The following is a 26995-nucleotide window of genomic DNA, read 5'->3' on the forward strand; positions in this document are numbered from 1 at the left end:
AAAATAGTGGGCAGTGATATCTGTTGGTTTACTCTGCTTCATTTTTCTTCTTCTCAGGTTTTATCAGTGGGCAACTTGTACAATCCTGACGTTCGTTACACGTTCAATATCCCTATTGAGGACAAACCTCAGCAGTTTTACTGGAATGAGCATGGCCCATGGCAGCCCTGCAGTAAGCTTTGCCAAGGTGGGTGCTTGGGAAGGCTTAGTTTTGTCCTGGATTCATTTGGGGTTTGGGCATTGCTGTCAGATCTCTCTCTGATTTCTTCGAGATTCTTACCTTGTGGGTGTGATTGTTTCCCTGGACTGCAGTGGTAGGTAACATCCTACAAGGTGCTTCTGGATTTCAGAGCAGGACACCTTACAGCCCCTCCCAGCCAGGTGAGCCTCACAACCTGGTCTGCAAGTGAGGAAGCTGAAGCACAGAAAAGGTCATGAGGCATCTCCTAAGGCTGCAAAATGCACCAGTGTCTGGTTTTGGGTCTGACATCCGATCGTTGCCAGTGCCCACCCTGCTAAACACTCAGAGCCCATCCCTGTGGGGGTGCTGCAGCTCTCTGCTTGTGTCCATCCTGTCTGTGATAAAGCCCTTCTACTCCGCTTAGTCTTAAACTCCCTCTCTGTTTCTGATAGAGGTAGGAAAGCACACCTAAACATCTCTTAAATGCTGCTACAAAAGGTGTAAGAGAAATAACTGAATTGATCACTTCGCTGCATGACTCAAACCAAGTGCTGGTTTTCTCTGTGCAGGAGAACGAAAAAGGAAACCTGTGTGTAAGAGAGAGTCGGATCAGCTCACGGTGTCAGACCAGCGATGCGATCGAGTTCCCCAGCCTGACCCCACCACTGAGCCTTGTAACACTGAATGTGAATTAAGGTGCACTGTGCTTAGCTGTGTATATAAATAACATTGTGTACTCATTATTTACTCTTCTTTCCATGCACTTCTCACCATAATTCCCTTTCTCACCAGCCTGTATTAGATTTTGAAAAAGAAAAGGATTGGTAGTTGCCTCTTTGTCAACCAAGAGGGATTGTCATCCACCAGTGGTGTTTTGAGAGGCACTTTTTGATGTTTTTTACATTTCTCTTGCTTGATTCAATTAGGGCTAACTATAACAAAAATTCTCTAATGTTGAAAAATCTCTCTGTGCAATACAGGGTCTGAAATTTGCATCTGCCTGGATCAGAAATGCTCAGAGCCGTTCTACATACAGCCTGCAAAGAGGGGAAAACATACTTAAAGCAAAAACGTAGCTGAGACTTGGATTTATCATTGTTTATTTAAAGCAAAGAATAGGTTTAAGTGTAGAATGGGTTTGGGGCTGTCCCCAGAGAATTCCTGGCAAGCTGGAATTGATGGAGCACAGCCTAAATCATCACAACCCATTTTCCTTTAAAAAGCAATCTGTTTTCTTTTCTGGGGCTTAAATATGGTAGCCTTAAGCGGCTGCTGGTGAAGCAATTCAGATGGCCGAGTTTCCCGAGGGGTTTCTCAGCCCTGTTAAACCGGGGCTGTGCAGGCCCGGGTTGTCGCGGTAACAGCTGTTGCCATTGCAACAGGTTGGAAACTTGAGAAGGGCAAACGCAGGAGTCTGAAGGCATGCAGGGATGTGAGGCTCCCACCAGTCAGGAGCTATTGACTCCAAATCCCCTTGATCTTATTCTCCGGGCTGTGCTGGAGTTTGCTCCCTTGCCTTGGGAGCGGGGCTCTGTGCTCCCTGTACAGGCACAGGCAGCAGCCTGAGGGTCTCCAGGACCCCCAGAGGATGTCACTGCCTCCTCCCCCAGAAGCCACCCCTGTCAGGTGTGAGGGTCATGGGCTCCTGTTGGTTTCAGGGTCTCCAGCACCTCCCTGGATCAGGCCTCATATCCAGCATATCTTTCCAGAGCTGGGCTGATGTGAAGCAGGGCTGTATCCCCAGGTGGGTCCTTGAGGGCCTCTAGCACCATCCTTGTTGCCTATCTCACAGCGGAGGCAGCAGAGTGGAAATCTGTCTGTCAAGAGAACACCTCTAATCCCTGCTGACACAGCTAGGGCTTGAGTGTCTTGTAGCAAGCCATTTGCTTGTCCTTTGGAGTGCTGAAACTGCTCTGTGGGTATCCTGCAATGTGGAACACCTCTCAAACCTGTGCAGGTCATTTTCTGGTGCTGTATTTTCCAGCTTTTATTTTTTAGAGACAGGTGTGGGGGAGCATGGGCTAGAAAGCTTTCAGAAGCTTTCAGAGCATTGTTCCTTGCTTGGCCATGAACTCCCATTGCCACGTTGGTCCCACAAGGTTACAGTGTGGCTTTGCTGTCTTTGTTTTGCTCAAGAGAGACCTGCTGACAGTTTCTTCCCTTCAAGGAGCAATGCCAGGGTTAGCTGAAAGTCCCAAAGCATTGGGAAGCGTGACACAGAGCCAAAACTTCCTGTTCAAGAGCATATATTCCTTATTTCCGTCAAACACTCTTGAGCACGTTGTCTGCAGAGCTCAGGGCTGATGTTTGCTGTCCTCGGCCCAGGTGGCACATTGCAAGGAAGAGCGAGTGCACGGCGCAGTGTGGGCTGGGCTACCGTACCCTGGATATCTACTGCTCCAAGTACAGCCGGCTGGAGGGCAAGATAGAGAAGGTGGATGATCGCTTCTGCAACAGCCAGGCCAAGCCCAGCACGAGGGAGAAGTGCACTGGAGACTGTAACGTGGGAGGGTGGCGGTACTCGGCCTGGACTGAGGTAAGGGATGCTTCATGGCACAGCGAATGCTGCTCCTTGCACAGGAGTACATTGGGCTGTGTAGGTTGCTAACAGAATATATATAAAATATGGGCACAGTGGTTCTGCTTTCATTGCTTCCTCTGGAGTACGCTCTAGTCTGAATCAGCCTGGTACTCCTTACCTTCCACTGCAATTAATATATACTTTAAGTATCTGTCTTCATTACATGAGGCCCTGCTAGCTGTCTTCTGCCATCAAAGCTGTCACCACTGCCAGGAGCTGGGGACGACGTTGCCATCATCTGAAATTTGTTTCCTTTCCACATCTTAGCTTTTGCATGACAAGAAAATTCCTGAATGCAGGCACAGAGAGATTGATGAGCCTGGGGATTTCCAGGGAGGGGCGCGATGAAGGAGGGTTGGCTGGTCAGAGAGAGTAAATCTCTCCTAAAATGAGAACGAGCAGCAGCCATTTAGGAGAACTGAAAGGCAACACTTGTAAAAGTAGTAATGGGGTTATAACCTGAAATGAATTTGTAAAACACATTGCCACGACATTTTATTAAGCTTAGTGAGATGGGCTTTTTAAAAGAATACATAAAGTAAAAACCTGTTACTTAAAGTATAAATTGTTCTTCCGGAGGTCTCCTGCAGTCACTCTACAGTGACTGCAAAGAGAGAGGAGGCAATAGGAGTAGAGTGGCAGGAAATATTTACTGGGTGTGTGTCCCTCGCAGTGCTCCAAGAGCTGCGGTGGGGGCACACGGCGGCGGCGAGCCATGTGTGTGAACACCTACAACGATGTCCTGGATGACAGCAAGTGCAGCCAGCAGGAGAAGCTGACAGTGCAGCGATGCAGTGACTTCTCGTGCCCACAGTGGAAAACCGGTGACTGGTCCGAGGTAGGTGCTGGTCATCAAGGTGGGCTCACCCTGCTGGTCCTCCACCCTGAGGGGCTGGTACCTGCAAAGAGGTGTCTCCCTCCCTGCTTGGCTGTCATGATTTGTTTGTGCCTGCTGCAGAAGGTCTCCCCAGGCCTGTGTACAGGGAGGTTTCAGCCAGGCAGCAAAGTCATTGGCCTTGGTAGCCCTGGTCAGGTGGCCACTTTCCTCCCTGCTAAGCCACAGGGGGTTAATGTCTCTCCAATCCTGCAGTAATTTCTCCCCAGTTTTTCCATAGTTCTGCTGTACATTTGGGAAGAAAAATACCTTCTGCCCTCATTTTCCCTAGAGATTATCCTCAAGAGCCCTGGCAGCTCTGGCTGTCACTGGAGGGCAGGATTTCACCCTGCTGATGTTTTGTTCAGCCTCTCTCTGCTGTTTATTACCTCTTCCACTGCTGCTCGTGTGTTTTGCAATGCAACAAAACTATCTTGATAGGTTCGTCTCTGCAGCAAGACTGGGGGTGCTGGAGAACAGTATTCAAAGGATGCTCGTCACCATTGTGGCCAAATTTCTCGTTTCTGTGAATCATGTTCTTTTAGTGCATAATGAAAGCAATTAAATGGGAACAGGGATTGTTCTCTACAAAACGTGTCTTCTGATTCAAGCTAGTAGCAGTCCAAGCCATGCCAGGGCAGTGGAAGAGGTGCTCACAGCCTGCAGAAGCCAAGACCCTTAAAGTGCACGCTCAGAAAGAACAAGTTTTTTAGAAGCACCCTGTTGTGCACAGCTAAAACCCCGCAGGGCAGTGCTGTGCATTCGCACCATGTCTCACACCTGCTGGAAATCAAGACCCTTTGTGATCTCACTTTGCCCGTGCTGAAGGATTCTGGCCCAGCTGTGCTCTCCATGGTCCAGCTCCTGCTCTAGACGAGCTCCTGATAGCAATCTTCTTGTTGACAAGACACTCTCCTGTCTTCCAGGACTTGTTGTTGTTAGCTAAAGAGCTGCATTTCAGCACCAGGTTTTTTTAAGCTGTGGTTGCAGTAGGTCTCCAGGTTTATTTTCCAGTGCCAGGGCAGGTGCTGAGCTGGCAGCGCATCCCTGGCACCACCTGAACTCTCACTTTTCTCCTTGCAGTGCTTGGTCACCTGTGGAAAAGGACACAAGCACCGCCAGACATGGTGCCACTTTGGAGAAGATAGATTGAATGACAGGTTTTGCGACCCCGAGACAAAGCCAGAGTCAGTGCAGATGTGCCAGCAGCAGGAGTGTGCCTCGTGGCAAGTGGGGCCCTGGGGCCAGGTACCACGGAGCCCCACAGGGCTCCCAGCTGGGGGGGACCTGGATGAGGGTGGTGGGAGCTGGGTGCTGCCCTTTCATCCAAATTCATCAGCATAACTGTGTTAATTGATTTGCACACCAAAGCAGCCCTCTGTTTGCTTGGGTTCAGCGGATAGGCAGCAATAACAGTACCTGCCTTTTGTGCTAAATTTAATCTCTGTCATACTAAATTTGCCATGATTTTCAAAAAAAGGGGATTCCAAGGTTACGTTCCTAAATCCATATTTAGGCACATAAATATATGGCCTAATTTTCAGAGAAAAGCTGCTCACATTGAATAACTTTTGTTGCTTTTAATGTTTTCCAGTTTCTGGGTTAGTGAGGATTTTTTTTCTGTTAAAATACAAGTTACTCATTTCTTCCAGAGTGTTCTGGCATCTGCTTTTTCACAAAGCTGTTAGCTCTTGACTTAAAAAAGCAGCAACAAACCCAGACCAGTTGTCCTAGTCAGACGTATTTCCCATCAGTAAAATTATTCATTAGCTGCTCATGCAACCATGGGGCTGAACAACCAGTTTTAAAGAAGGGTATCATGCAGGTTCTACCAGATTCTGATTCTAATGTGTGCAGCAAAGTAAATCATTTCAGTGCTCGCACTTTGCTTTCCGAAGAATCAAGTGAAGCGTGCAAGGCACTGGTGGCCGCAGTGAGTTAAAACTTTGACCTAATTTAAAGCTGAAATGCATGAAGTGGAGAGAAACCAGAAGGGAAACTGTCTTTTATTTTTGCTGCTCTTGCTACGTGCCTAAACACAGGCTGGGCTGATTAATACTTTCTAAGCAAAGCAGTTACTCAGACCCAGTGCTCTTTTCTCCCATCTGTCTTGTCCCAGTGCACTGTTACTTGTGGCCAAGGCTACCAGATGAGAGCAGTGAAGTGTGTTGTGGGCACCTACGTGTCAGTGGTGGATGATAACGACTGTAATGCTGCAACCAGGCCTACAGATACCCAGGTAAATCCTGCTGCCTTGTCTCCATTTTTTCACTGTGTGTGTATGGAGGCATCCAGGCTACAGGTTCAGGGGATATCTTGCTGCAGAAAGGCTTTGCTCTGAATGCCAGCCCTGCAGAGCAGTACCTTGGGCTGCTCCATGGTTGTTGGAAGGATGCAGCACAGCACCCTGCTTTGGTAGAAATGGTACAGATGAGCTGTGTTCAGGGAGTGCCCATCTGTGGCACCATCCCATCCTCTCCATGTGGTTCACCTTACACTCTGAAGCACCAGATTGCCAGAAAGGCAACAGACAACCTATGAGGGTATCAGGACTTTGTGGGTGAAGATTAATTACTTTTGCTTATGGTTTATATCCATGGAGCTCTAGTCATACAGTGGGATGTGAGGGTATGTTCAGATGCAGCACTAAAGCTGAATTCTTAAGAGCTTATGAGCTAAAGAAGCTGCAGGGGATGAATATGGGATAACAACCAGAGACCAGAAGGTTGAGACAGTATTTATTGGCCTTAGAGGTCTTGATACCTCCTTTGGCTTACATGGAGTCGAGGATACCTGGTTGCAGTCTGGGCTCATGTGGCTGCAGAACTGTTGCTGTGTCCTGACAAATGATGGTGAAGGGCCATAATTTCTTGTATGCTGCATGTGACAATGTAGTGTTTGTGACAGCTACAGTTCCAGACACTTCCTCCCTGGCCAGATAAATTGAGAAATGTTGCACACTTTGCAGATTTGCTGAAGAGGCTTTCCATGCTTGGAAGCAAACATGTAAAGTCCCATTTCAAGCAGGAGATATGCCCAGGGTGTCTGAAGGAGCTGAATAAAACAGAACATTACCATCTATCTGTCATCTAGGAGAGTTGTAGTGCTCATGCCCTGCCCAGCTTCAGTCTTGCATGATCTCAGAGAGTTTATCTAAGGCTACAATATTTGGGAAAGCACTGTTTTTCCCATGTATGGAGACCAGTTGCATTACAGTCAAGGGGTAACAAACCCACTTGTCATCAGCCCTCATTTGGCATGCATGCCTCCAGCATAAGTGAAATCACAGCAGAACAGAAATCAGGATTGCCATTTGTCAGAAGCTGCTCTCCCCCTCACAAGGACAATCACTATTAATTTCCTTTTTGGCAAGGACCACTCGATGGAGTAAGTCATGGATGTTCATAATTTCTGTCACCAGACCTCCCAGAAGGTCTGGACAGAACCCTCCTGTGAGTCACTGTATGAAGACTGAGAAGAATTACATGCCTGTCCTCAAAACCTCACATTGCTTGGTGTGTGGTGGAGATTAGCACATGGATATAGGTGGTCTGGTGGGCTGCAAGGATTCAGAGGGCTGTAATCAGCAGCATAACCTTTATTGTGTGGGCAGCAGGTCTTGCGCTGAAGGAAGGGAGCTTTGAAGGGAGATATAGTTGCTGCTTTACAGATGTGTGTTCATGTCAGAACTCTTAATGAACTTTCATCTTTTGTCTCAAAAAATCTGGTTTTAATGCATAGAGATGGCACATGGTTATGGGGATCCCTATTGTAGAGTTCCTAATAAGTCAAAAGTCCAGATAGGGTTCTGCAGATGAAGGCCTTGGAATATAGATATCGAATTTTGCTGATTCAGGAAGAGGATGCAGGGAGGAAGCCTGCCTGCACAGCACATGCAGGTCATAGAGTTTCAAGATGTTGCATGTTGTTCATAATTTCATTGAAGAGGAGGTGGTTTAACCAAAAACTCTGCAAATTCTTTATTTCTTGTTTTTCCCCATTGTATTTCCTGTACAGGACTGTGAAATAGCTGTATGTCCTCCCCATCCAAATAGTCCTGAAGCCAAGAGAGCCATATCAGGCATTCACAGGACGCAGTGGAGATTTGGATCCTGGACACCGGTAAGCACACATCATAATACTTTCAGGATTATTTTACAGTAGACAGTGTGATATTTTTAAGTGCATATGCCCAACTTTTCATTACAAAGTCCTTGCAATGTATGTCAGGCAACTTCCTAGTAGAGTGCTCTTTGCTGTTCCCTAGTGCTCTGCAACGTGCGGGAAGGGAACCCGAATGAGATATGTCAGCTGCCGGGATGACCAGGGCTCTGTGGCTGATGAGTCAGCTTGTTTCCACCTTCCAAAGCCATCAGCCACAGAAATGTGCACCGTGACACCGTGCGGGCAGTGGAAAGCCTTGGAGTGGAGCTCTGTAAGCATAACACTGTCTATTGCAAGAGACCTCATTGCTGGAAACGTGTTTCATTAATCTGTTGCACTTGCCCTTTTATAAGTGAGGTTATTTGGGTTTTCTGCTGTTCATTATTAGCAAGAGCTGGTTTTCAAAACTGGAAATGTGACTGTGTCTCCTTTTCCCACTGTAATGCAGTGCTCGGTGACTTGTGGTCAAGGTAAGGCAACGCGACAAGTGATCTGCATCAATTACAGTGACCAGCTGGTGGATAGGAGCGAGTGTGACCCAGACGACCTCCCTGCCACCGAGCAAGACTGCTCCATGTCTCCATGTCATCCAAACAGCCATGACTACGGCAGGTCCATCCACCCTTTCCTCTATCCTGATCATCGCCTCAAACTGCACCCTGGAGGCAGCCCAAACCGAAACCGTGCACATATACCGGGAGGCAATCAGTGGAGGATTGGCCCCTGGGGTGCTGTAAGTGCCCCGATTCTCTTATTCCTGGGTTTTGTTGGGTTTTGTTTCTTTCCCAGGCTAATTCAGTCTTTTCTTGAAGTCAGAAGTCAGCACACAGTGAAAAGAGAGAGGGACGTTTCTCCCCACTGTCTGCTCTCTGCTCACACAAGCAAGTGTTGCAGAAGGGCTCAGGCATTGCTTATCAGCCTCTCATACCTTGTATCTCCAAGGTACTCTAGGCAGAAAGCTGACAGCATCATTTTCCCTGAGGCAAAGGCCGGCCTCTGCTTCTTGGCTGTCTCCTGGGACATTTACAACAGAGTTGTTGCCAAAGCACAGTGGAGCCTCAATGCCAGCTACTCTCACTGCAAACAGTATGCAATGCTTTATCGTGGAAGTCTGTAAAGGGAATTAGGTGCAAATGGGATATCAAACACTGCAGCAGGGATTATTCACCTGCTTAAAACTAGGCTAGCATTTACTTTCTTTGCTTAGTCAGCTCCTAAGTCATTGCACTGCTATTGGTAATAGCTGGGTTTTGAAGTTTAATAATGCCTGTTAGCTGCATTAAACTTCTAGTGGTATATTCCCATGGTGCAAGACACTGGGAAGGAGCTGGGAATACAAACTTATTCCTGGACTCAATGAAACCATGGGCAATTGTGTCTTCCAGTGCTCTAGCACATGTGCGGGGGGGTTCCAGCGGCGGGTCGTGGTGTGCCAGGATGAAAACGGATACACCGCAAATAACTGCGATGAGAAAAGCAAACCCATGGAGCAGAGATCATGCGAATCTGGCCCCTGCCCTCAGTGGGTCTATGGCAACTGGGGAGAGGTGAGTGTACCATCCATCCTGGGCTCCGTGCCCAGGGCAAGACTTTCATTAGCGAGTGGCTGAAAAATGGGAGAAGAGAGGGGTATTGTGGTGTCATTTATTAGAAAGATTGGAACTTGAAGGGCAGCCTCTGATAAATGAATGAACCTGAGCAACTGCTGGGTGGTGTTTTTGTTTCCATTTGTCTTGCAAAAACTTTCTTCCCCAGCAAAAGTAAGTTTTACAAAAAAGAAGATTTTTTTTTTTTAAGCCAGGTTTAACTGAAGGCCTTTTTTTTTAAATGAAAGCACTGCTCCATTTTGAAAATTAATCTGAGATAAGCAGTTGGAGATGTAAACCTCCAGTATCACATTGAATCGGGCAATATCATGGTGGAGCAGCATGAACAGCTTTAGGAGAGAAGCTGAAGCAGCTGAAGGTCCATCTGAGGCTCACAAGGGGGATTTGGCTGGAGTGGATTAGTTGGGAACAGAAACCACCATTGGTTTTTAGAGGTGCTAGTGCTTTGGGCAGCCAGTGGGCAGTATTTTTGCTGTCCCAACGGTGACTGCTCTGTCCTATGCTGACTTGCAGTGCACGAAGCCATGCGGGGCAGGGACAAGGACACGGCTAGTGGTGTGCCAGCGCCCTAATGGAGAAAGGTTTACGGATCTGAGCTGTGAAATCCTTGACAAGCCACCAGACAGAGAGCAGTGCAATGTGCAGGACTGTCCTAGAGATGCTGACTGGAGTGCTGGTCCTTGGAGCTCGGTACGACCATAAACTCTTTCTCTTTGTGAACCGTTTTGTAGATATCCCCTAACAACAGATTTAATTTGCTTCAAACCAAGGTGCTAATGCTTCATGTCTTAAAACTGCACTTACAGAGGATTATTTACCATATATTCAGAATAACACCTGTTCAGGAAGGTCTTACATTAGGGGAGCTCGAGTCCTTTAATTTAAAAGGCACTTTCTGCCACCTTTGTCCATTTCATTACACTGTGCAAGTGCTGTGCATTATGAATCTTGGTTCTGACTGAGTTTTTGCATGTGGATTTACACCTGGCATTTAAGCAGTACATTTCCATTGAAGCTAAATTGTTCTGCTCTTTAATGGTAATACTGCACTGTGCACCTACTGGTTTACCAGTCGCATGTTCTCTGCCAAAAGCAAAATTACTGGGGAGAATGTGCTAAATGGCACCAATTTCCAGGCATGTATAAGTATGTATAGATGTGTTTGCATGTCCCTACCTGCCCACACACAGACCTACATGGAAACACATGTGCATTCACACCTGTGCTCTATTTCTGTTCCTGTGCATATAATATGACTGTGATGTACAGTGCAAAGGCACCTGTAAGCTATTCTCATGCATCTCTCTGGTTCTGGAGAGTGATTGTCTAGCCTGATCTCCAACTGCTGCTCTATCACTAAGCCAGCAAATGATCAGCAAGGTGCTGGAAGGCTTAAAACCCTGGGAGTTTCCCAATAACAAAATAGTGTTTGGAGCAGAGGTGTTTTACATTGCCCTTTTGCCGCTGGAGGAGTCTGCTACAGAGATGCCCTTGTGAGGGAAGAGCAGCCCTGAACCACAGGGTTGGGGTGCTATTTTGGGTGCCACATCTTTGCAATTCTCCCTGCCTAGAGCAGCAACCTCTGCTCTGAATCCTGCACCAAAGCACGTGCCACCCGAGGCGCTTCCGGAGCCCTGGAAAACCACGGACCTGTCTGTTTTGGAGTGGCCTTCAAATAGATGTCAACCTTTATTGTGTATTTTGTTATAAAAGCATTTGAAGAATTTTTTTTTTTTAAATCTGATTCAAAAGCACTTTATAGGAAAAGAAAAAAGAGGCCTGTTTTTTAATGTACTGGACTTCCTTAATTGTCATAGTTTGAAAAGTCATCTTGCCAAAACTTGCTCTCCTTCTGTGGGTGCTTTCAGTAACATGGATGCCTTAAGTAACACTCCTCAATATTTTTATCATACCTCAGTGAGTTCTGCAATAGCCATAAAACTGCTGAACGGGTGTTTATCCGGTGCTTCACCAGAACAAGAGACAGTGCTATGAAATATTTCATTTGAGGTGCTAATGTACCCCTTGTCCATCAACCTGGCTGGTGCTAAGGATGAGCGAGGTGAGGTAAGCAGAGGTAGCAATGCATGTGCTGACTGCCTGGCAGGATTTGCCAGCTGGGAGGTGCTGCCAACCATAGTTTACCTGTGCTGGACCATTTGCAAGAGCCAAAGGTGTGGACAGAGTTGTGTTTCATTCTGGTGTTGCTCAGCCTCTTTGTGGCTGTTCAGGAGCAGGCTGCAGGGCTGCGCCTGCTTCTCAGTCTTGGAAACACAGGGTGCAGTCTTCTAGTCTAATTTTCGGTTGTTTTCTTTTCACCCAGGAAAAATTCCCTTGGCTCCACTCTGTTGTATTAGTCTCAATGGGTTGTCCTTGCTCTCCTGGGAGCAGGTGGGATGTCTGGCAGACAGGTGGAGGGCAGGGACACCCTGTCCTGCCTGCAGTGTCTCCTCCCAGCTGGCACAGGGTCACAGCCCTGTGGAAGGGACTGCAGGGCTGAGCCCCAGTCGTTGCCATGAACTGATTTGATTTTTCAGTCTCATTTACTGAGGTGTCCTTGGGCTCTGACACAGGGGACCCAGAGCTGTTTGAAGACTGAGAAGTATCTATGGGGTCCCCAGGGCTTTGTGTCCCTCCAGCAAAACACTCCATGTGTATGTCTACCTCGTGCTACTACTGTAGGTAGTAACGGCCAAATTTTTCTCCTTCAATGTGGTATCACCTGGATTTGCTTTAGCTCTGTCATCTGTTGCAAACATCATTCTGCAGCTGTACATACTTCATCTGTTGTGATGGAGTGTCACTACCATATTTTTTTGGTCACTTTTGAAACAAGAGTATAGTATTGGCTGAAACTTTTCAGCAGTATGGATTTATGTATTTATGTAAAAGTGTATTTATTTTTCCAATATTGTTATTTAATTTTATATAAACATTGCATACATTTACAATGTTTAATGTTAATGTTGAACAGTGAAAATTAAACGCAAGTAGAATGTAATCATAAATGAATTTGTATAATGATTTCTTGAGTCTTTTGCTAAATTCAGATAATTTATTAGATTTGGTAACTTCCTAAATTTTCTGAAACGGTTCTGCAATGTTCCATCTTTTAACTGGCATTTCTTTTACTTGCTTTGTTCTCCAACAGAAATTGTTATTCTCAATGATTGAACAAACACAGTTAAAAGTGTATGAATTACAAAGTTTGGATAACTAATTTCTTGCAATCATCTGACTGGCTTAGCCTTACTCAAGTTTCGGTGAACTTAGTATTATAAAATTAAATTTATAGTAAAAAAATTAAAGCAGAGAGAGTCCGAAGCATCCAACCCACAGTCCTCGGGCAAAATTCCACTGGGATTTTACACAGTAAACAAGTGATCTTTATCTGGCTGGTTAAATCCAGGTTTGGAAGAGATAATTAAATGGATAAACAGATTGTATGTGTAAATGATAATTTTACAACAGGAGACTGGTGAGATATCTTGTCATTATAATGTATGTTCAAAGAGGACTAAGAGGAGGTGACATTTTTATTTCCTTGCTTATTTAAGAACATGTATTTACCCATTGCAGAATTGTACACCATGTGATAGACCTGACCTTCTTATTAAAACCATGCTTTAGAAGATGTGCACAGACTGTCACAGAATACAGAGAGTGTTTTTTCTCCTCTGAATGCTTTATGGTATGAATGCAGATCTCCATACACACTCTTGAATATCGAGGGGAAATCTTGTCATGTTCTCGTGTCATGTTCATGAGGGAGATGTTCACAGCAAGAATTACCCATTGCTTCATTTAAAACCTGAGGTTTGGTTTTAATTAATACACCCATATATATACCATATATATAAAATATATGCATAACCTCCCTTAAAACACCCGCCTTGGAGCAGATTTGCTCCTTGCAATAATCTCTGATTTTTGAGTTTGCCTTAATGATCCAACTGTGTCCTGATACAATGTATGAACAGTGCTGAATGAACTTGTTGTGGGCTTCTCATTCTTTCCGAGTTAGGAAATGGGCACAGATAAGGTAAAACAATTATATCTCACAGTACCCTGGTTCAGTTGGGTGAGTCATTTGGGCTTCACTGCACAGGGCAGTGATCATTTGACTTTGAACTCTGGAAAATGGGTAGGTGAGGTTTAGATTTATTTGGGTTTTGTTTGGTTTTTTCCCAAAAAAGTATTACAATTTTAAAAGTAGTCTGCCTTGTCAAGTACTTGTCAGACTTGGGTATCTGAAGTTCAGGCTGCTGGTGCAGTGGTTGTGCAGCTCTCAGTGCTTCCCAGCTCTGTATCCTGTAGGCAGAGATGCTGATATCAGAGTCTTTGAGGGCCTTTTGCTCTAAAGAAGAATCAGAAGATTACTGTCAAATAATTAGAATATTAACCAGCTAAGCTCCAAACTCTGTTCTTGTGGATGTGAGTTGAGGTCTGGGCTAGGACAGCATTGGCAAGAAGCTGGTGGCATTGATGGCTTTGGAGGGCTCTTTGGCTGCACACAGGGACAGAGCAGCAAAGGGGCTCTGAACTGGGTGGGAAGTGTAAGAACTGCCTGGCCAACATCTGTGTCAGGCAGCTGGCACTCCAGAATTCTAATCTTAAAATTGGTGTCAGTGGAAACTTTAGGTTATTTTTATTTAATTCTGTCAAAGCCCCAGCATGTTGTTTGCAAAATGCCTTCCCCATGCGGCTGGCTGAAAATAGGCTGTTGAACAGCAATATTCTCTGTGTCGTTGTTCTGAAAATGTTCTTAGCAGGCAGGATGTCAGGTGTTGCTAAGGCAGAAGTGATAACCAGGGACAGATTTGGTTGCAAGTGTATATAACTCTGCTCCCTTCTTCTCCTCTGCAGAAAATGAATTTGCTGTGGCAGCAGCATTACTGAACTGCTGTTGGGGGGTTGTTTGAAGTGTTTCAGCCTATTGCTCCTCTGAGGCAGTGGTGATGGATGTTAATGCATCTCTCTCCTCACCTCAGTGCCCACAGCTAGTGGCTCCAAGGCAATCACAGGTGGGCAAAGCCAGTGATACCCAGCTGCCCAGTAGAGGAACATAATTTTTTTCATCTCTTTTTACCCTAAAATCTCCAATTTTTGTTTTCCTTTCCATTTTTATTTTTTGTCTACTATCACCATCTATCATTGCTCTTTCTGTTTCTACTTAAATAAGGAGAACTATATGGGTATACTTTTGTTATCAGTTCTCTCTCTCCTCTTTGCTAGTATTGATGCTACATTAGCAGGAAAACAACTGTGGAAGCCCATCAGCTACACCCTGCAGGTGAGGGACCACCCTGGGCCACTGTGTGCTTAACACTGAGCCAGTACTTCAGTGATTCCTGGATCAACTCCTCACAGGATTGATTTCCTGCAACTTACAGCTCAGCTGTTGCAGAGCCCCATTGGTCTTTACACCACTCATGACCTTTTTGTCTGAAGAAGTAAAAAGACTGGTCAGCAATGTCCCTTCTGACCTCCCTAGTCCAGTGACTAAATGCTGGGGAAAGACCAGAGAATGGAGCTGCAGAGAATCTCATCTGCTGTCCTTCAACAGCCTGTCCTGTTGCCATTGCCAGGACAGACAGGAGCTGAACCAGTGGTTAGACTCAGGAATGAGCTGGACCAGTGGTTAGACTCACAAATGTTATTTTCAGGTATCTTTAAAATATTCTCGTCCCTTTGCCCCCAGACAGTGCATCTTTTCCCCAATTCCTCAGTGCACTTTCTCACTCAGAGCAGGTAACTCCATTGGTATTCGCTGATATTTCTAACAGTGAATACAGCAATATAGCCCAACCCATGCTTCTGTCCCAACGTACTGCAACATGCCTCTCTCCTCCCATAGTGCAATGTCTGTTTGGCTGCATTTGGCATGTGGTTGCCATTTTACACCTCCTCTCTTACACATTTTCTCAATGGAATGGTCATTTTCTAGGCCTGAACTCAAACAAGAAGTGGTGAGGCTGCTGTTCAGCAATGACTGGATTCAGTCCTCATGTTATGGGTGGCCCATCCCTGGCTGCTGGTCCTGTAATGCCTGCAGACCTCCTGCACATCTGCACATGCCCATACAGGAGAAATAAAGCAATAAATAAAAGAGTAGTTGCTGAGAGTAGTTGTCTCCCAAAGCACTGGCTCAGAGTACAGGAATGCATTAGACTGCAAGGGTCGCATTGGAGCAGTAACACACTTTCAAGGATGAGCTGTGAAATGCAGCATCTTCAGGCAGATCCCTGAGCTGGGTTTTGGGAGGTCTGCCTGCGGTTTTGCCCATTTTCCAGAGTCACACTGTATACCCCACACTGCAATCATTGCTGTTGCTCAGATCCTAGGGATTTAGAAACAAGGATGTATAACAATGAGGGACACTAAGCACAAAGAGATTTACTGTGTTTCTAACTTTCCCAGTGACTGATCTGTGCAGTTATTAAGAAAAAATGATGTAGTCAGTCCTGTTCCAAAGGCACTTAATGCTCTATTCACATTTTAATTTTACTAGCTTACAGGGGAGGTGAGTGAGTCAGCAGCATGGATGAAAATCTGTCTGATGCCCAAGACCGTATGCAGGTTGACAGTATTTATCCCTAGGGCATTAAGCCAAGATTTTCCTTTATAAAATGGGGGAGCAAGCAGCAGCCCAGTGCTCCTACAACCCCCCAGTGTGATGCACACCTGTGAAACAGGGCTGCTGTTCCTGTGAGAGCTCTTTACTTTGTGTTTTACCCCATCCAACACAGAGAAATCCTATTCTGGAATGGAATGTCTAAATGGCATTGTAATACCACCGTTCACTAAAAATATGAGGTGTCAGTTAGCTGGCACCTTGCTGCTTCAGTTGGTACTCTCCTAAAAGTGCCACAGTATGGAAAATAGGCTTCATGAGTACCTTCCACATCCCACTGTATTGGTGTCCTTGGGTAACTCACACATCTCCTAATTTGAGGAAATGCCATCTAATGCCTCCCTCCCTGGAGAGACCTGCAGTGGCTAAATGGGGCTTTTGCTTGTTTGTTGTTCAAGGTAAATAGTGTTGAGCAGGGCAGGGACACAGCTTTTAGGAGAGCTTTGTGTGCTCACAGCCCTGATGATTTCTGTGCCTTTGTATGTGGTGTAACACAGGGCAGGGAAAAGAGGGGGAGAAGGTGCTACTTACTGAGTGGATGCTGCAGAAGAGGAGATGCATGGTTTCTCCTGTTGCAGTTGCCTCTTTCTGCCCATAGATCTTGTGAGGTTTCCCAGCTTGGGGAAATTATTGTATTGACTTTAGCGCTCAGGGCCTTAAATCTTGCAGGAGTTAAAGAATCCAAGAGCATCCTTTCCTCTGGGCAATTTGTGCTGGAGTAATGGACTCCAGACACACCAGCTCTTTCTTCTGCTGCAGTAACACATCAAATTGGACCCTTTTCTCTGAGAAATTTTCCTCTTTTTTTCTGGTCTCACCAGTCCCTCCAGCTGAGTTTGGTGGTGGGAAGGTGAAGATTTAGTGGATCGTTTCATTTCTCCCTTTTGCAATAATGACTTAGGAAGCTCTGTGCCTCTGCTCCGAGCCAAGACCAGAGGATGGAGCATCTGGAAGATGGAGACCCTGTGGGCACTGCAGAGACAGGGTAGGCCAGCATGGATGGCCCGGGACCAGGAGAGCTCCTTGGCAACACTCGGGCAAAGCCTGCTCTTGTTCACACTGGGGGCTGTCCTCCAGCTCCAAGAGGGCTCCTCAGAACACTTCCACAGGGGCTCTGGACAGTGCTCACAAACATCCTCAGACTCATATATTCCAAAATCCTTAATGTTCATGCCTTTTTTTTCAATCACCCCATTTCTCTGAGGAGTCAATTTGCATTAAACATTTCTAAAGCCTCTTCCAAAAGTGCAGTGCAGTGCTTTGGTGTGTTTTGCTCAGGTCTCTGGTCCATTTGCCCTCCCTTGAATGTAGAGACCCCTCTTCCTTTTTAAATGTACAAGAATCACATGTATTTTCTGGCCATGCACCAGCTAAAATCACCATGACCATACACACTCAGCACCCATGTGCCTTAAGTCATGGCTCCTTAGTTTGTCAGGAAAGGAAGGCCAAGCTGGGTGACTCCTGCCGTGCATGTGTCCCCACCAATGCAGATGGGCACAAGACCATGCTACAACACATCAGTGGGAGAAACAGGGCTTCAGAGCAGCAATAAATATTTCCTAAACATCTCCTAAAGTGCTGCAGCCTTACTTTCAGTCTCACTGAAGCCAAGGGAATTACCTGCTGAAATACCTTGCTGTTGTGAAGCTAACTTGGTTGGGATGCCACAGAGCCTCTGTTGCTGGACAACACACAAAGGTTCCAGCATTAGGACTCCTGGTAAAGGTTCAGCTGGTGAGGAAGGATCCATGCTTTCCTTGGTGATGTGTCTGTTGATGTCCTTTGTGTTCAAGAGACTTCAGAGGTACAGAAGTCACAGTATATGACAGCAGCAGTGTTAGTGGTAGTAAAAGGTGACATAGATCTGCTGCTGAAAGGCAGCTATGAGAGTACATTGTTGGGTTTGCTTGTAGTTGGAAAAATTTGCTGGCGTCCAGGAGCACAGCCCTCTCAGAAAACGGGTGTAAAGCATTGGAGGGCTCTGTTGCTTTTCTCTTTATTTCATCCAGCATGTTTTGTCTCAGATTGCTGGGAAGAATGAACCAGGGCTTACTTACGGCTGCTGACTTTCCATAATATCCTTAATGTGGGGAAGTCTAAATCTACAAGGATTGATTTTAATTTCCTCCAAAAAGTTGCTCCTGGCAGAATCTGATAATGCCATTTTTAATCTAATCCTTCCCAGCCCTGCCCTTGGTGAGCTATCGGAGCATACCGATCTTTGGGAATTCATTTGGTGATCACCGCAGCTTGCATTCATTATCTTAAATACCTCCGAAATCGTCGGCTGATGCACAGTGGGTCTGAAAAGTGGTCTGACAGCATTTTCTGCAACTTTTCATTTCTGGGGGAGAGTGTTCCCGGGTTCTTGCTTGGCATATGCCCTTCTGCCCTTTGTGGAATTGCCCCTTCAATGCACTAAGTTTACAAGGAGCAGTCATTCCATTTCTTCTTGACTGCTCCATGGTGCCTTTTTCTTCTCGCCAAGATTTGTTCATTTGTGCCCAGGACTGTTGAGTCGTCCTGGTGCTGGACTGACCCCGCTCCCAGAAATTCACCAGAAATTTTGTACAAATTTTTAAGACAATTTTTGAACATATTCTGGCTTTTTTCCTGCTGCCAACCATGTGAATCAAGTAGCAGCCTTTCTGTTTTAGAGAGGTCTTATTGAACAAGATGTACCCTCATCTTCCAAATGATCAGACCAGGAAATGCAGAAAAGGTTATTTTAAAGCAATTTGCATGCACTTGGTAAAACAGAATTATCATCTCCTGAACTCTGAAACAGAAAACAATTTTTTTCGTGGAAACAAAAGCACAAGCAGAGCAGCGCAAGGCATTGCAGGAGATGTTTAGCATCGTGTTCTGACCTTTATGGAAACAGTTGATATGGAAATATTTCTGGCATATTTACTTAAACTTTTTCCTTGCATTTATTTAAACTAGGCAGTGTATTTATTTGAAAACATCAGCAGCATGCCAATTTCCAGTTCTTGGCATATTAACAACACTAATCATGCAATAAACATAAAGCCCTTAAATCTGTGCTAAGTGCTTTGATCCTAATGCTCTTAGGAAAGTCCTTTTGTTTTTGTTCTCCGTGTAAAGTACCAGGTGCGACTTAGGTGGGTTTAGGAGATAATAAAGATAAATAACAAGGGGAAGATTTGCTAGAGTTTTAGAGTGATGGCTATAGCTGATTTTTTGAAATACTATTTCTCTCTTATTTTATGTGCCACAAACTTTTTGGTGTGTTTTTTATAGAAACATCACAGTGTGTTGTTTTCACGCTCTCCTCCATGCCTGGCTGTCCTCCCAGGTTCATCCAGGGGTGCTGTTTGCTGTGGTGCCTCAATCACAAGCTGCAAACAGCCTTTCAGAGCAACTTAAGTGGAGGCAGAGGCAAGTTGACCACGGGTATATCCAAGTGCATGTGATTCTTGACTCTAGGAAGCTGGTTAGTGAAAAAATTCCATACAGTACCTGGCTACACCATCAGGGCTGGCTCAGAGATGATATAAAGCAATAGAGGCTTTTCTGTTGACTCAGAGAGCCTTGGATAAGGTGAGGCTGTTATTCCAGAGACCTACCGTCTGTCCGCAGTACTTGGAAGCATTTTCGGGGGGGGGGTGTGGGAAAGGAAAGAAGTCAAGAAAAAGAGGAATGTGAAGACAGTGATTTTATCAAATGTTTTGAGGAGGGCAATGTCAAAGCTTACCTCATTGTGGTACTGTTATTGGTAGGTACTATAAGCAAGCAGCATTTGCAGCCATGAAGAATCCTTTTAATGGAATGCAAAGTTTCTCCAGGGTCCAAAATAAATGATGAGACTGATGGTGGTAGTTGGGTGTGGCAGTTCCCTGACACATGGCATTGAGATGCAGCCCACTATTGAATTATGCTTTGCATGTGGCTCACATATGCTTAAAATCTATGTGCCAGATAAAAGTTGAATACCTGAAATGAATTAGAAGGCAGTTATTAAGTAGACTCTTTGCAAAGGAATTTTCAGTCTCTGATACTTAGTTACATTAGATTATCCAACCTTTCTTCTCTGTCAGTGCAAATGAGATCATAACTCAAATGTGCACGAAAGCAAATGGGTGGTTTAGATCTGCAAATGCAGAGCTGCCTAACTTTGATTTATATTAAAGGCAGACATCGAAATGATTAATTCCAGCATCTTGGGAATTACATTTAAGTATTAACAAAATTAAGCAAATTATGCCTCAACCTCTGAGTGCACCGAGGTTTGCACACAGACTTGTTTGATCATGGGATCACAAGATAAATGTCAGAATCAGGCTCCATGCCAAAGTTAAGCATTTTGTAGAAGGGGAATAATAATTTTGGAAATAACTAGTACCAAATTGTTTGTGAGATCAAGTATTTATCAACTACCCTCAGGTCCCCAGAAAGGTGCTTGCATTGTTGCACAGTGTGGTTAGTCTTACTTTTGGATAAGTAGTGGGATCCAATGTATTTTTTTTAATTAAGGATTGTCTGAGCTGTACCAGCTCGGGATGTGGGGCATGAGAGAGTCCTGATCAATTTACTCTTTAGCTGTCACAGTACAGTAGCATAACCTGCATGGAGAGCATTTAGCAAGGAACACTTGAATTTTTGCTTAAATATCAGTATTGGTGTTTAGTCCAAAACAATAAATGGATGAAAATATTAGAAGTTTACAACTGGGTTTTGTAGGATGTAACATTTCTGTCTTCCTGCTGACGTTTGTTGCCTGGGGAGAGAAGTAGACAGAATGAAAAAATTAACTTCTGATGAAATTTGAAGGCTTATAAAATAGGATAACATTAGCTTGGTCTTTCTTCTGTTGATACTAAAGAAAAGACGTGACATTTATGGATCTGGGTAACTCGTGAAAGTTCTGTTTTATTGCGAGGGACAGCATTTCCTCCGTTTTTCAGTGCAAGGTTGCATGTTGCTTGTTGGGTTCTTTGGCCTATCTTCAAATTGGATGTGGGCTCAGGAGAACTCAGAGGCAGCTGTCCCTGCTCAGCCTCTCAGAGGAGCATCATTAATGGCTCGTAAACCTGTTGGTCACACAGGACCTCAGTGATCTTTTTTCAATCTGTAACACTCTTGCAGCGGGAAAACAACCTTTTCCAGGGCATCATTTATACAGGCTTTTAAGCATCAATGTCTGATTTTAGAAGCTACATCCATTTCTCTCCACATTGGTCTGAACTTTTCTATTTAGAAACAAGTTACTGCTCTCTCGCTGGTTCTTTGTGGGCTGAATGAGCTCTAAGGAGGGCTGTAATATAAAATAATCACAGGTGTCAATACTGGAGGCCAATTTCTATTCTAGTGAATCTTCCAGAGCTGCTATATATATATAAATTTTTCAGGTTTCAGATGTATTTATAGGTTGGGAAGAGCTTGAGCTGTAATATATTTCTTGGGAAATATACTGATGGAGTGGATTCAAAATGAAAGTGAAAGCCTCATTTCTGCATGTTTTCTCTATTCTGAAAAGAAAGCAGAACATTTTATATGGAGAGATGGTTAAAACAGTGTGTTTGCACTCAAGGATTAAAGCAGTATGTTTATGACGTAGCATGTAATGAAGAAATAGAAGTTGAGTCTCTGGGTGCATCATGCTGAGTAAGAGGCTTGTTCTACACGAAACTGTCATATTAAATTCATGTCGTGATTCCAGACCCCTTTCATTCCTAAATCTTTGGAGGAGACTAATCTGAAATCAAAGTGAAGTTGCTTGGGGTTTGCATGCCAGAAGTGGTCACATTTGAAAAAGTTCAGTGAACCTGCAGAGGGAGGTTGAAATTAGTTGCTTCACTACAAAGCTTGCAGCTAACATACCTGCTGGTTTGCTTTTTGCTTTGATTCTCCAGGCTCTGCCGCCTTGCCACCTTCTGAGTTGTTTTCAAAATGCATAAATCTTAAGGATGAGCATGTCCTGGTTTCAGTCTGTTTAGTGAGGAAAAAAAAAAAAGAAAAGTCAGACTACACTGATGAAACAAACACAAGCCTTTGTACCAAGGACATGGAAATACTGCACTTTTCTGCCTTGTCCTTTGTTCACTTATTTCCCTCTGTGAAGGTGCAGAGCACACTTTACCCTCCTGATTTACCAATATGTGACATCCCTTTGTACCAAGGTAAATGGAAATGGCTCCTTTCAAGTTCTTCTAAGTAGATACTGAGGGCTCCTGCCTTGATCCCTTTAAGATGACTCTGCTCCTTTGAAACCACTACAGCAATGGCAGGAATCCAGCCTTGTTATCCCTGCTGAATGTCAGCTGTTTTCTCTATTTTGATACTGGCATTTTGGGGGCTTTGACCAAGAATATCATGCACTATTAAGTGTCTGCACTCACCTCAAGCTTTGTGTAGCCTCCCAGGGACCTGGGGAGGTGCTTTTGGTCCAGCTGAAAGAAACTGCCCTGGGTACCCATGGCCCCTGTATGAGTGTGAAAGCTGATCTGTTGTTACTTCATTTTTACAGTGTTCTGTCTCCTGTGGAAGAGGCCAAAAGCACCGCAGTGTGTACTGTTTGTCAGAGGAAGGGAGGCATGTAGAAGAAGAGTATTGTAAACACCTTGCTAAGCCCAACGTGCAAAAGAAATGCAGAGGGGGCAGATGTCCGAAGTGGAAAGCAGGAGACTGGGGACAGGTGAGACATGCTGTGTACCTTTTTGCACCTTTTGCTATTCTTCCTCCGTCAAATTGGTTAAAGCCTGGTTTTCCAATCACTTCTTTCCTCAGGAATTATTCAGGGATAAAAGTTTTTGGGCCAGATCCTGGTGTAAAACAGTGTAGCTTCATGGACAGCAGTAGAGCAACACAGAATTGTACCAGCTGAAAACATGGCAGCTTGCTTTTAGTGTCTATCTGGAAGTAAATTCCTTGTGGTATATTTTAAGTTTCTACCAGAAACATCATTAGTATACAATATTAAAGAGAATGTACTACTTATTCATGTTTTTAATATAATTTAAATATCATATCTCAAGTAGAAGCTTCCTTAGTTTTGGGAAATCTGAAACTAAATTTATTATCATCTTCCTGGGAAAACCTAAAAAATAATCAGAATTGTTCATTAAAACTGTTTTTCACTCCCTTTCTTTCTTAACAAACTCATTGCTTGATTTTCGCTCATTAAAAAGTCAGACAGTGATGCAGAGAGCAGAGGCTGCTGGAAATGAGAAAGGACTTAAACTTCTTGCTTTCTGAAAGCATACCTTGAATCCTTGTTTTCCTGAAAATAATGTCTTTGTCATCACCTTGAATCTGTTTCATCACATTTTTAACTCTGAACCTTGCTTTTCCCTCTACCTCATTAGCATAGACTAATTATCCCAGACTAAATGAACTGTTAACTTGTAAAACACCATGTTCCCATGCACTCTATCTTTCAAATTTAGGTACAAAACACCCATTCTTGCTGTATTCGAGTTCCCTGAAAGACAAACCATTAACATTGCTACAGGCACACATGCAAATGGTAGGACTAGGACAGCATGCTGTTGATTAATGTCCACTAATAAAAAGGACAATAAACCCATTAATGTTCTATGATTATTTTCAGACTTGTATTAGTTGGGTTTTCTTAATCCTTACTGGATTCACAGGATAGGAGTATTTGCCATTATGTGGGTAAAGAACTTAGTGTTCATTCACCATGGAGGTTCAGTTACTGAGGTCTGGGTTCTTTACTTGAGGATGGGAGCATCCAGCCTGTGAAATCCACAGTACTGCTCCCATATTGGAAATTAAGTCAATATTATTACTTTTATTACCTTCAGGACTGAAACTGAAATTTTATACAGGAGCCAGACTGAAATGAAACACCAGGCCATTAGACAGTCTTGTGATATCCAGTTTGCACCTTATTTTAAATGACTGCTCCCAAAAGCAGTTTTTTACAGCTAATAATTGTAAACATGATGGTCTGTCAGCTGTATTAAAATACACTAATATTAATTGATGAAAGTAAGTGGTTTAAAATTCCCAGCTTTCCACTGCATAAGGGGTGTTGATTTTATGATTATATTTAGAGAAAGGAACCCGAGTTAATAGGAGGATGAGGTGATTTATGGTCTGAAGTAATCTCTTATTACTGGGCAATTAAGAAATATTTGTATGCTAATGGTAATGCTAAGAATAGGCTTTTCCAGGAGTAGCTGCTCAGCCCAGGTTCCTGATGCTGGATGTGCTCAGCCAGCCAGCATCTTGCTTAGAGAAGAGAAAGGGGTAGAAACACATGCTACAATATCAAATTAAAGCCCTGTGAAATGCTGTGACATGGATCTCTGAGCCTCACTGGTGCTGGCAGCATTTTTTTGCCTGTGACAGATGAAGAGTTGGGGCTGTCAAAACGTTTGGAGTTCTGGCCCTGAATCCCTTGTAAGGGGTGTTCAGGGCTTTGCCAGAGATTTAATGCCTTGGAGCCAAGCTGGATTTAGGTGCTGAACTTCTCATTAAGAGCATGAAACAGACAGGAGTTTGGTGCTCTGAATACACAGTAGATCAGGGTATAAATTGGGCACAGAAACTCTGTGTGACTTTCCCTATCACCAGTGCCACTGTTGCAAATAGGAACCATGATCCGTTTCCACTTAGATATTATCCAAAAAAACCCAAACTTTCTGAAGGCCTAATTGCCTCAGAAAGTTAATACCAAGGCTGAGCTGCTGTGAGCTGGCTACTTTTTTTCCTGAATAAACCAGCAAAAGTCTGCATGAGAAATAAGGCGAAGTTTTCCCATAAAAGTGCATGTTGGTGTCACTATATATGCACAGGACCCATTGCATACACCTTTAGGTGTTGGGGGTTTTTGCCTCCTGGAAAAGGAATTACTCAAAAAATTAAGATTAAAGAACACAGGAATGGTTTAAAACCAGTCTCAGTTGGACACTGGCTGTGCTCGTGCTCCACTCCTAGGTTTTTTCTCTTTGGATATTTTGTATTCAGAGGGTGATGAATTCTTTTCTAGGTTGTTATGAACCCACTTCCCTGCAGCAAAGCATTTTTGAGATATCTGTAATAATCAAAAGGGAAGAAAAAAGACTTTTTCTCCAAGTTTTAAATGCGCTTATGTCTGCACTAAATGTCAGATTTAATGTGTTTGCTTCTCCTAAGTGGTGTCAATTATGGCCATTTACCTTTCATTTAACAAAAATACCAATATTTGTTCTGCTGTCTGGTATTTGCATACTTCAACTGCAGGCTGAAACGCAGCCCTATCTAAAAAAACAAGTGGAGCATCAGGTAGAGCTTCTGGTACAGCCCAGGGACCATCCTCTCCCCAAACCCATGTGTCACACACAGTGCAGCCCCCCATGAAAAAGCCATGGTGTCACTTGTGCTCTTTTATCCATACCCGGGCTCTTTATGTTGGTGATAAATGGAACCTAAAAGATATCTTAGAGCATGGTAGGCATCCTGGTGTATATGTTTCTCCAAGTTTGTGCCTTTATGCAATTTAAGAGTCCTCTATGGAATGTGTAGGACAAAGAGCACTGTTAATCCCAGGGAAGCAGCAGCACATGGGAAGCATTTGCAGCACCAGTGACAGAAATCTCACTGCTGCTTTCAAAAGCTACACAAAAATGCTCCCACCCTCTTAATATCTGAAGCCAGTTGAGTATTCACAGTCAGCTTTTCTCTGGTTCTCTTGGCTTTATGGGGCATTTGGATAGTAAAGCAAAGAGCATTATGGAGGAATACTCTACAGAAGAGGGAATTGCTTCCCCATTAGGCACCACAATTCCCTGCCATAAGAAGGCTCGTTTTAATGGGTGTTGCAATAACAGACTGTGAACTTATTTTCTTAGTTTCTGATATATTAATAAGTAATATTAGTTGTTAAAAATAACTAATATTAGTTGTTAATTCAGGTGGGTTTTCAATACATGCCTTTAATTTTTATGCACTTTCTTCTATAAATGCAGATTCTCTTAATTCCAAATCTGTATAGTATACTTTAAGGTCTAGCCAGAAGGAATCTGTACCAGAGAAATATTAAGTACTGCTAAACATATTTGTGTGTAATCACCACACTAAGAAATGTTGCATGAAAGAAAAAATAAGCTGTTAAGAGTTTTGCAGTACAGATAATAATTTAAAGATGTATGAGAAACAGAGAAATTCAGGCATTTGTTGCTGCGCCTTGAAGTTGGGAGAAATGTGCCCACAGTGTAATGAAGGAAATGTGAAATGCAGTTAATTTTAAAAAGACATTTGTTTTCACAAACTAACTGTATTCCCTCCCTTGGTGCATGTGCACATTTAAATGCATGCTGAAAGAAATCCCAGCTATATCACACCTTTCTCTCTCTACAGCTACATACTTTCTTCTACACAATCCAAGTTTGCTTTTCATTAAAGCCCATTCTATGGCATTTGATGTATTTTGAACTATGATTTTTCTGAACCTGTGCCTTAGAAGCAATACTCAGAGCAATGCTCAGAGCCCAGCCACCTCTGGGGTGTCAGGGTGGTTTAGCAGTGCCGCTATTTGGCAATAAAAGGAGATTTTGCAATAAAAATCCTGTCTGGGAAGTCCTGACCTCACTGAAGCCAACGGCAAAAATTCCCGCTGGCTTCAGATTCATCGTTTTCCCTTGCACAATGAAAAGCCACACCTGGAAGTTTGATAGAGCATCGCTATCGATGCCACGGAGCTCAGAGCAGAGAGTGAACCCCCTGAACTTACCTTGGTGAGTGTCACGGGGAGCTCCACTCACCCTCTGTCCCTTCCTGCAGTGCTCTGTGTCCTGCGGCCGGGGCGTCCAGCGCCGCTCTGTGCAGTGCCACAGCGGCACCCCGAAGGCAGCCGAGGAGGCCGAGTGTGACCCGGCCAGCCGGCCAGCTCCGCAGCGGGACTGTCACCTCCCCGCGTGCCCCACGCACCTCTGGGCAGCCGGAGAATGGCAGCCGGTAAGCAGGACCCCCTCCACCCGGC

General features: G+C 44.3%; 1 protein-coding gene and 1 long non-coding RNA gene across 14 annotated transcripts in view; one reads left to right on the top strand and one right to left on the bottom strand.

Moving 5' to 3' along the window:
• The window catches only part of ADAMTS9 (ADAM metallopeptidase with thrombospondin type 1 motif 9), an 81851-nt gene that overhangs the window by 37049 nt on the left and 17807 nt on the right, over positions 1–26995 (top strand). For all 10 annotated transcript variants that reach the window (XR_007206193.1, XR_007206192.1, XM_048316168.1 and 7 more), the window contains exons 18-30: positions 58–187; positions 751–877; positions 2507–2717; positions 3436–3600; positions 4720–4884; positions 5756–5875; positions 7654–7758; positions 7904–8071; positions 8249–8533; positions 9186–9347; positions 9921–10097; positions 22535–22702; positions 26797–26970. Coding sequence is in view for 8 of the 10 variants with exons in the window: in XM_048316168.1 (XP_048172125.1) it covers positions 58–187; positions 751–877; positions 2507–2717; positions 3436–3600; positions 4720–4884; positions 5756–5875; positions 7654–7758; positions 7904–8071; positions 8249–8533; positions 9186–9347; positions 9921–10097; positions 22535–22702; positions 26797–26970 (2157 nt within the window). In the remaining 2 variants the exon portion in view is untranslated. The remainder of the gene's footprint in view (positions 1–57; positions 188–750; positions 878–2506; positions 2718–3435; positions 3601–4719; positions 4885–5755; positions 5876–7653; positions 7759–7903; positions 8072–8248; positions 8534–9185; positions 9348–9920; positions 10098–22534; positions 22703–26796; positions 26971–26995) is intronic.
• LOC125331797 lies at positions 12481–26866 on the bottom strand. Of its 4 annotated transcripts, none has more exons than XR_007206197.1 (3): positions 21889–22543; positions 19763–20785; positions 12481–13764 (listed from the first exon to the last, which is right to left on the bottom strand). It is a non-coding gene; the product is annotated as an uncharacterized LOC125331797 (long non-coding RNA). The 4 variants fall into 4 exon arrangements; XR_007206198.1 differs by lacking the exon at positions 12481–13764 and adding an exon at positions 26778–26866 and having other exon boundaries at positions 15870–20785; positions 21889–21996; XR_007206196.1 differs by lacking the exon at positions 12481–13764 and adding an exon at positions 26747–26834 and having other exon boundaries at positions 15870–20785; positions 21889–21996.

Source organism: Corvus hawaiiensis, chromosome 11 (assembly GCF_020740725.1).
Source record: "Corvus hawaiiensis isolate bCorHaw1 chromosome 11, bCorHaw1.pri.cur, whole genome shotgun sequence".
Lineage (NCBI taxonomy): Eukaryota > Metazoa > Chordata > Aves > Passeriformes > Corvidae > Corvus > Corvus hawaiiensis.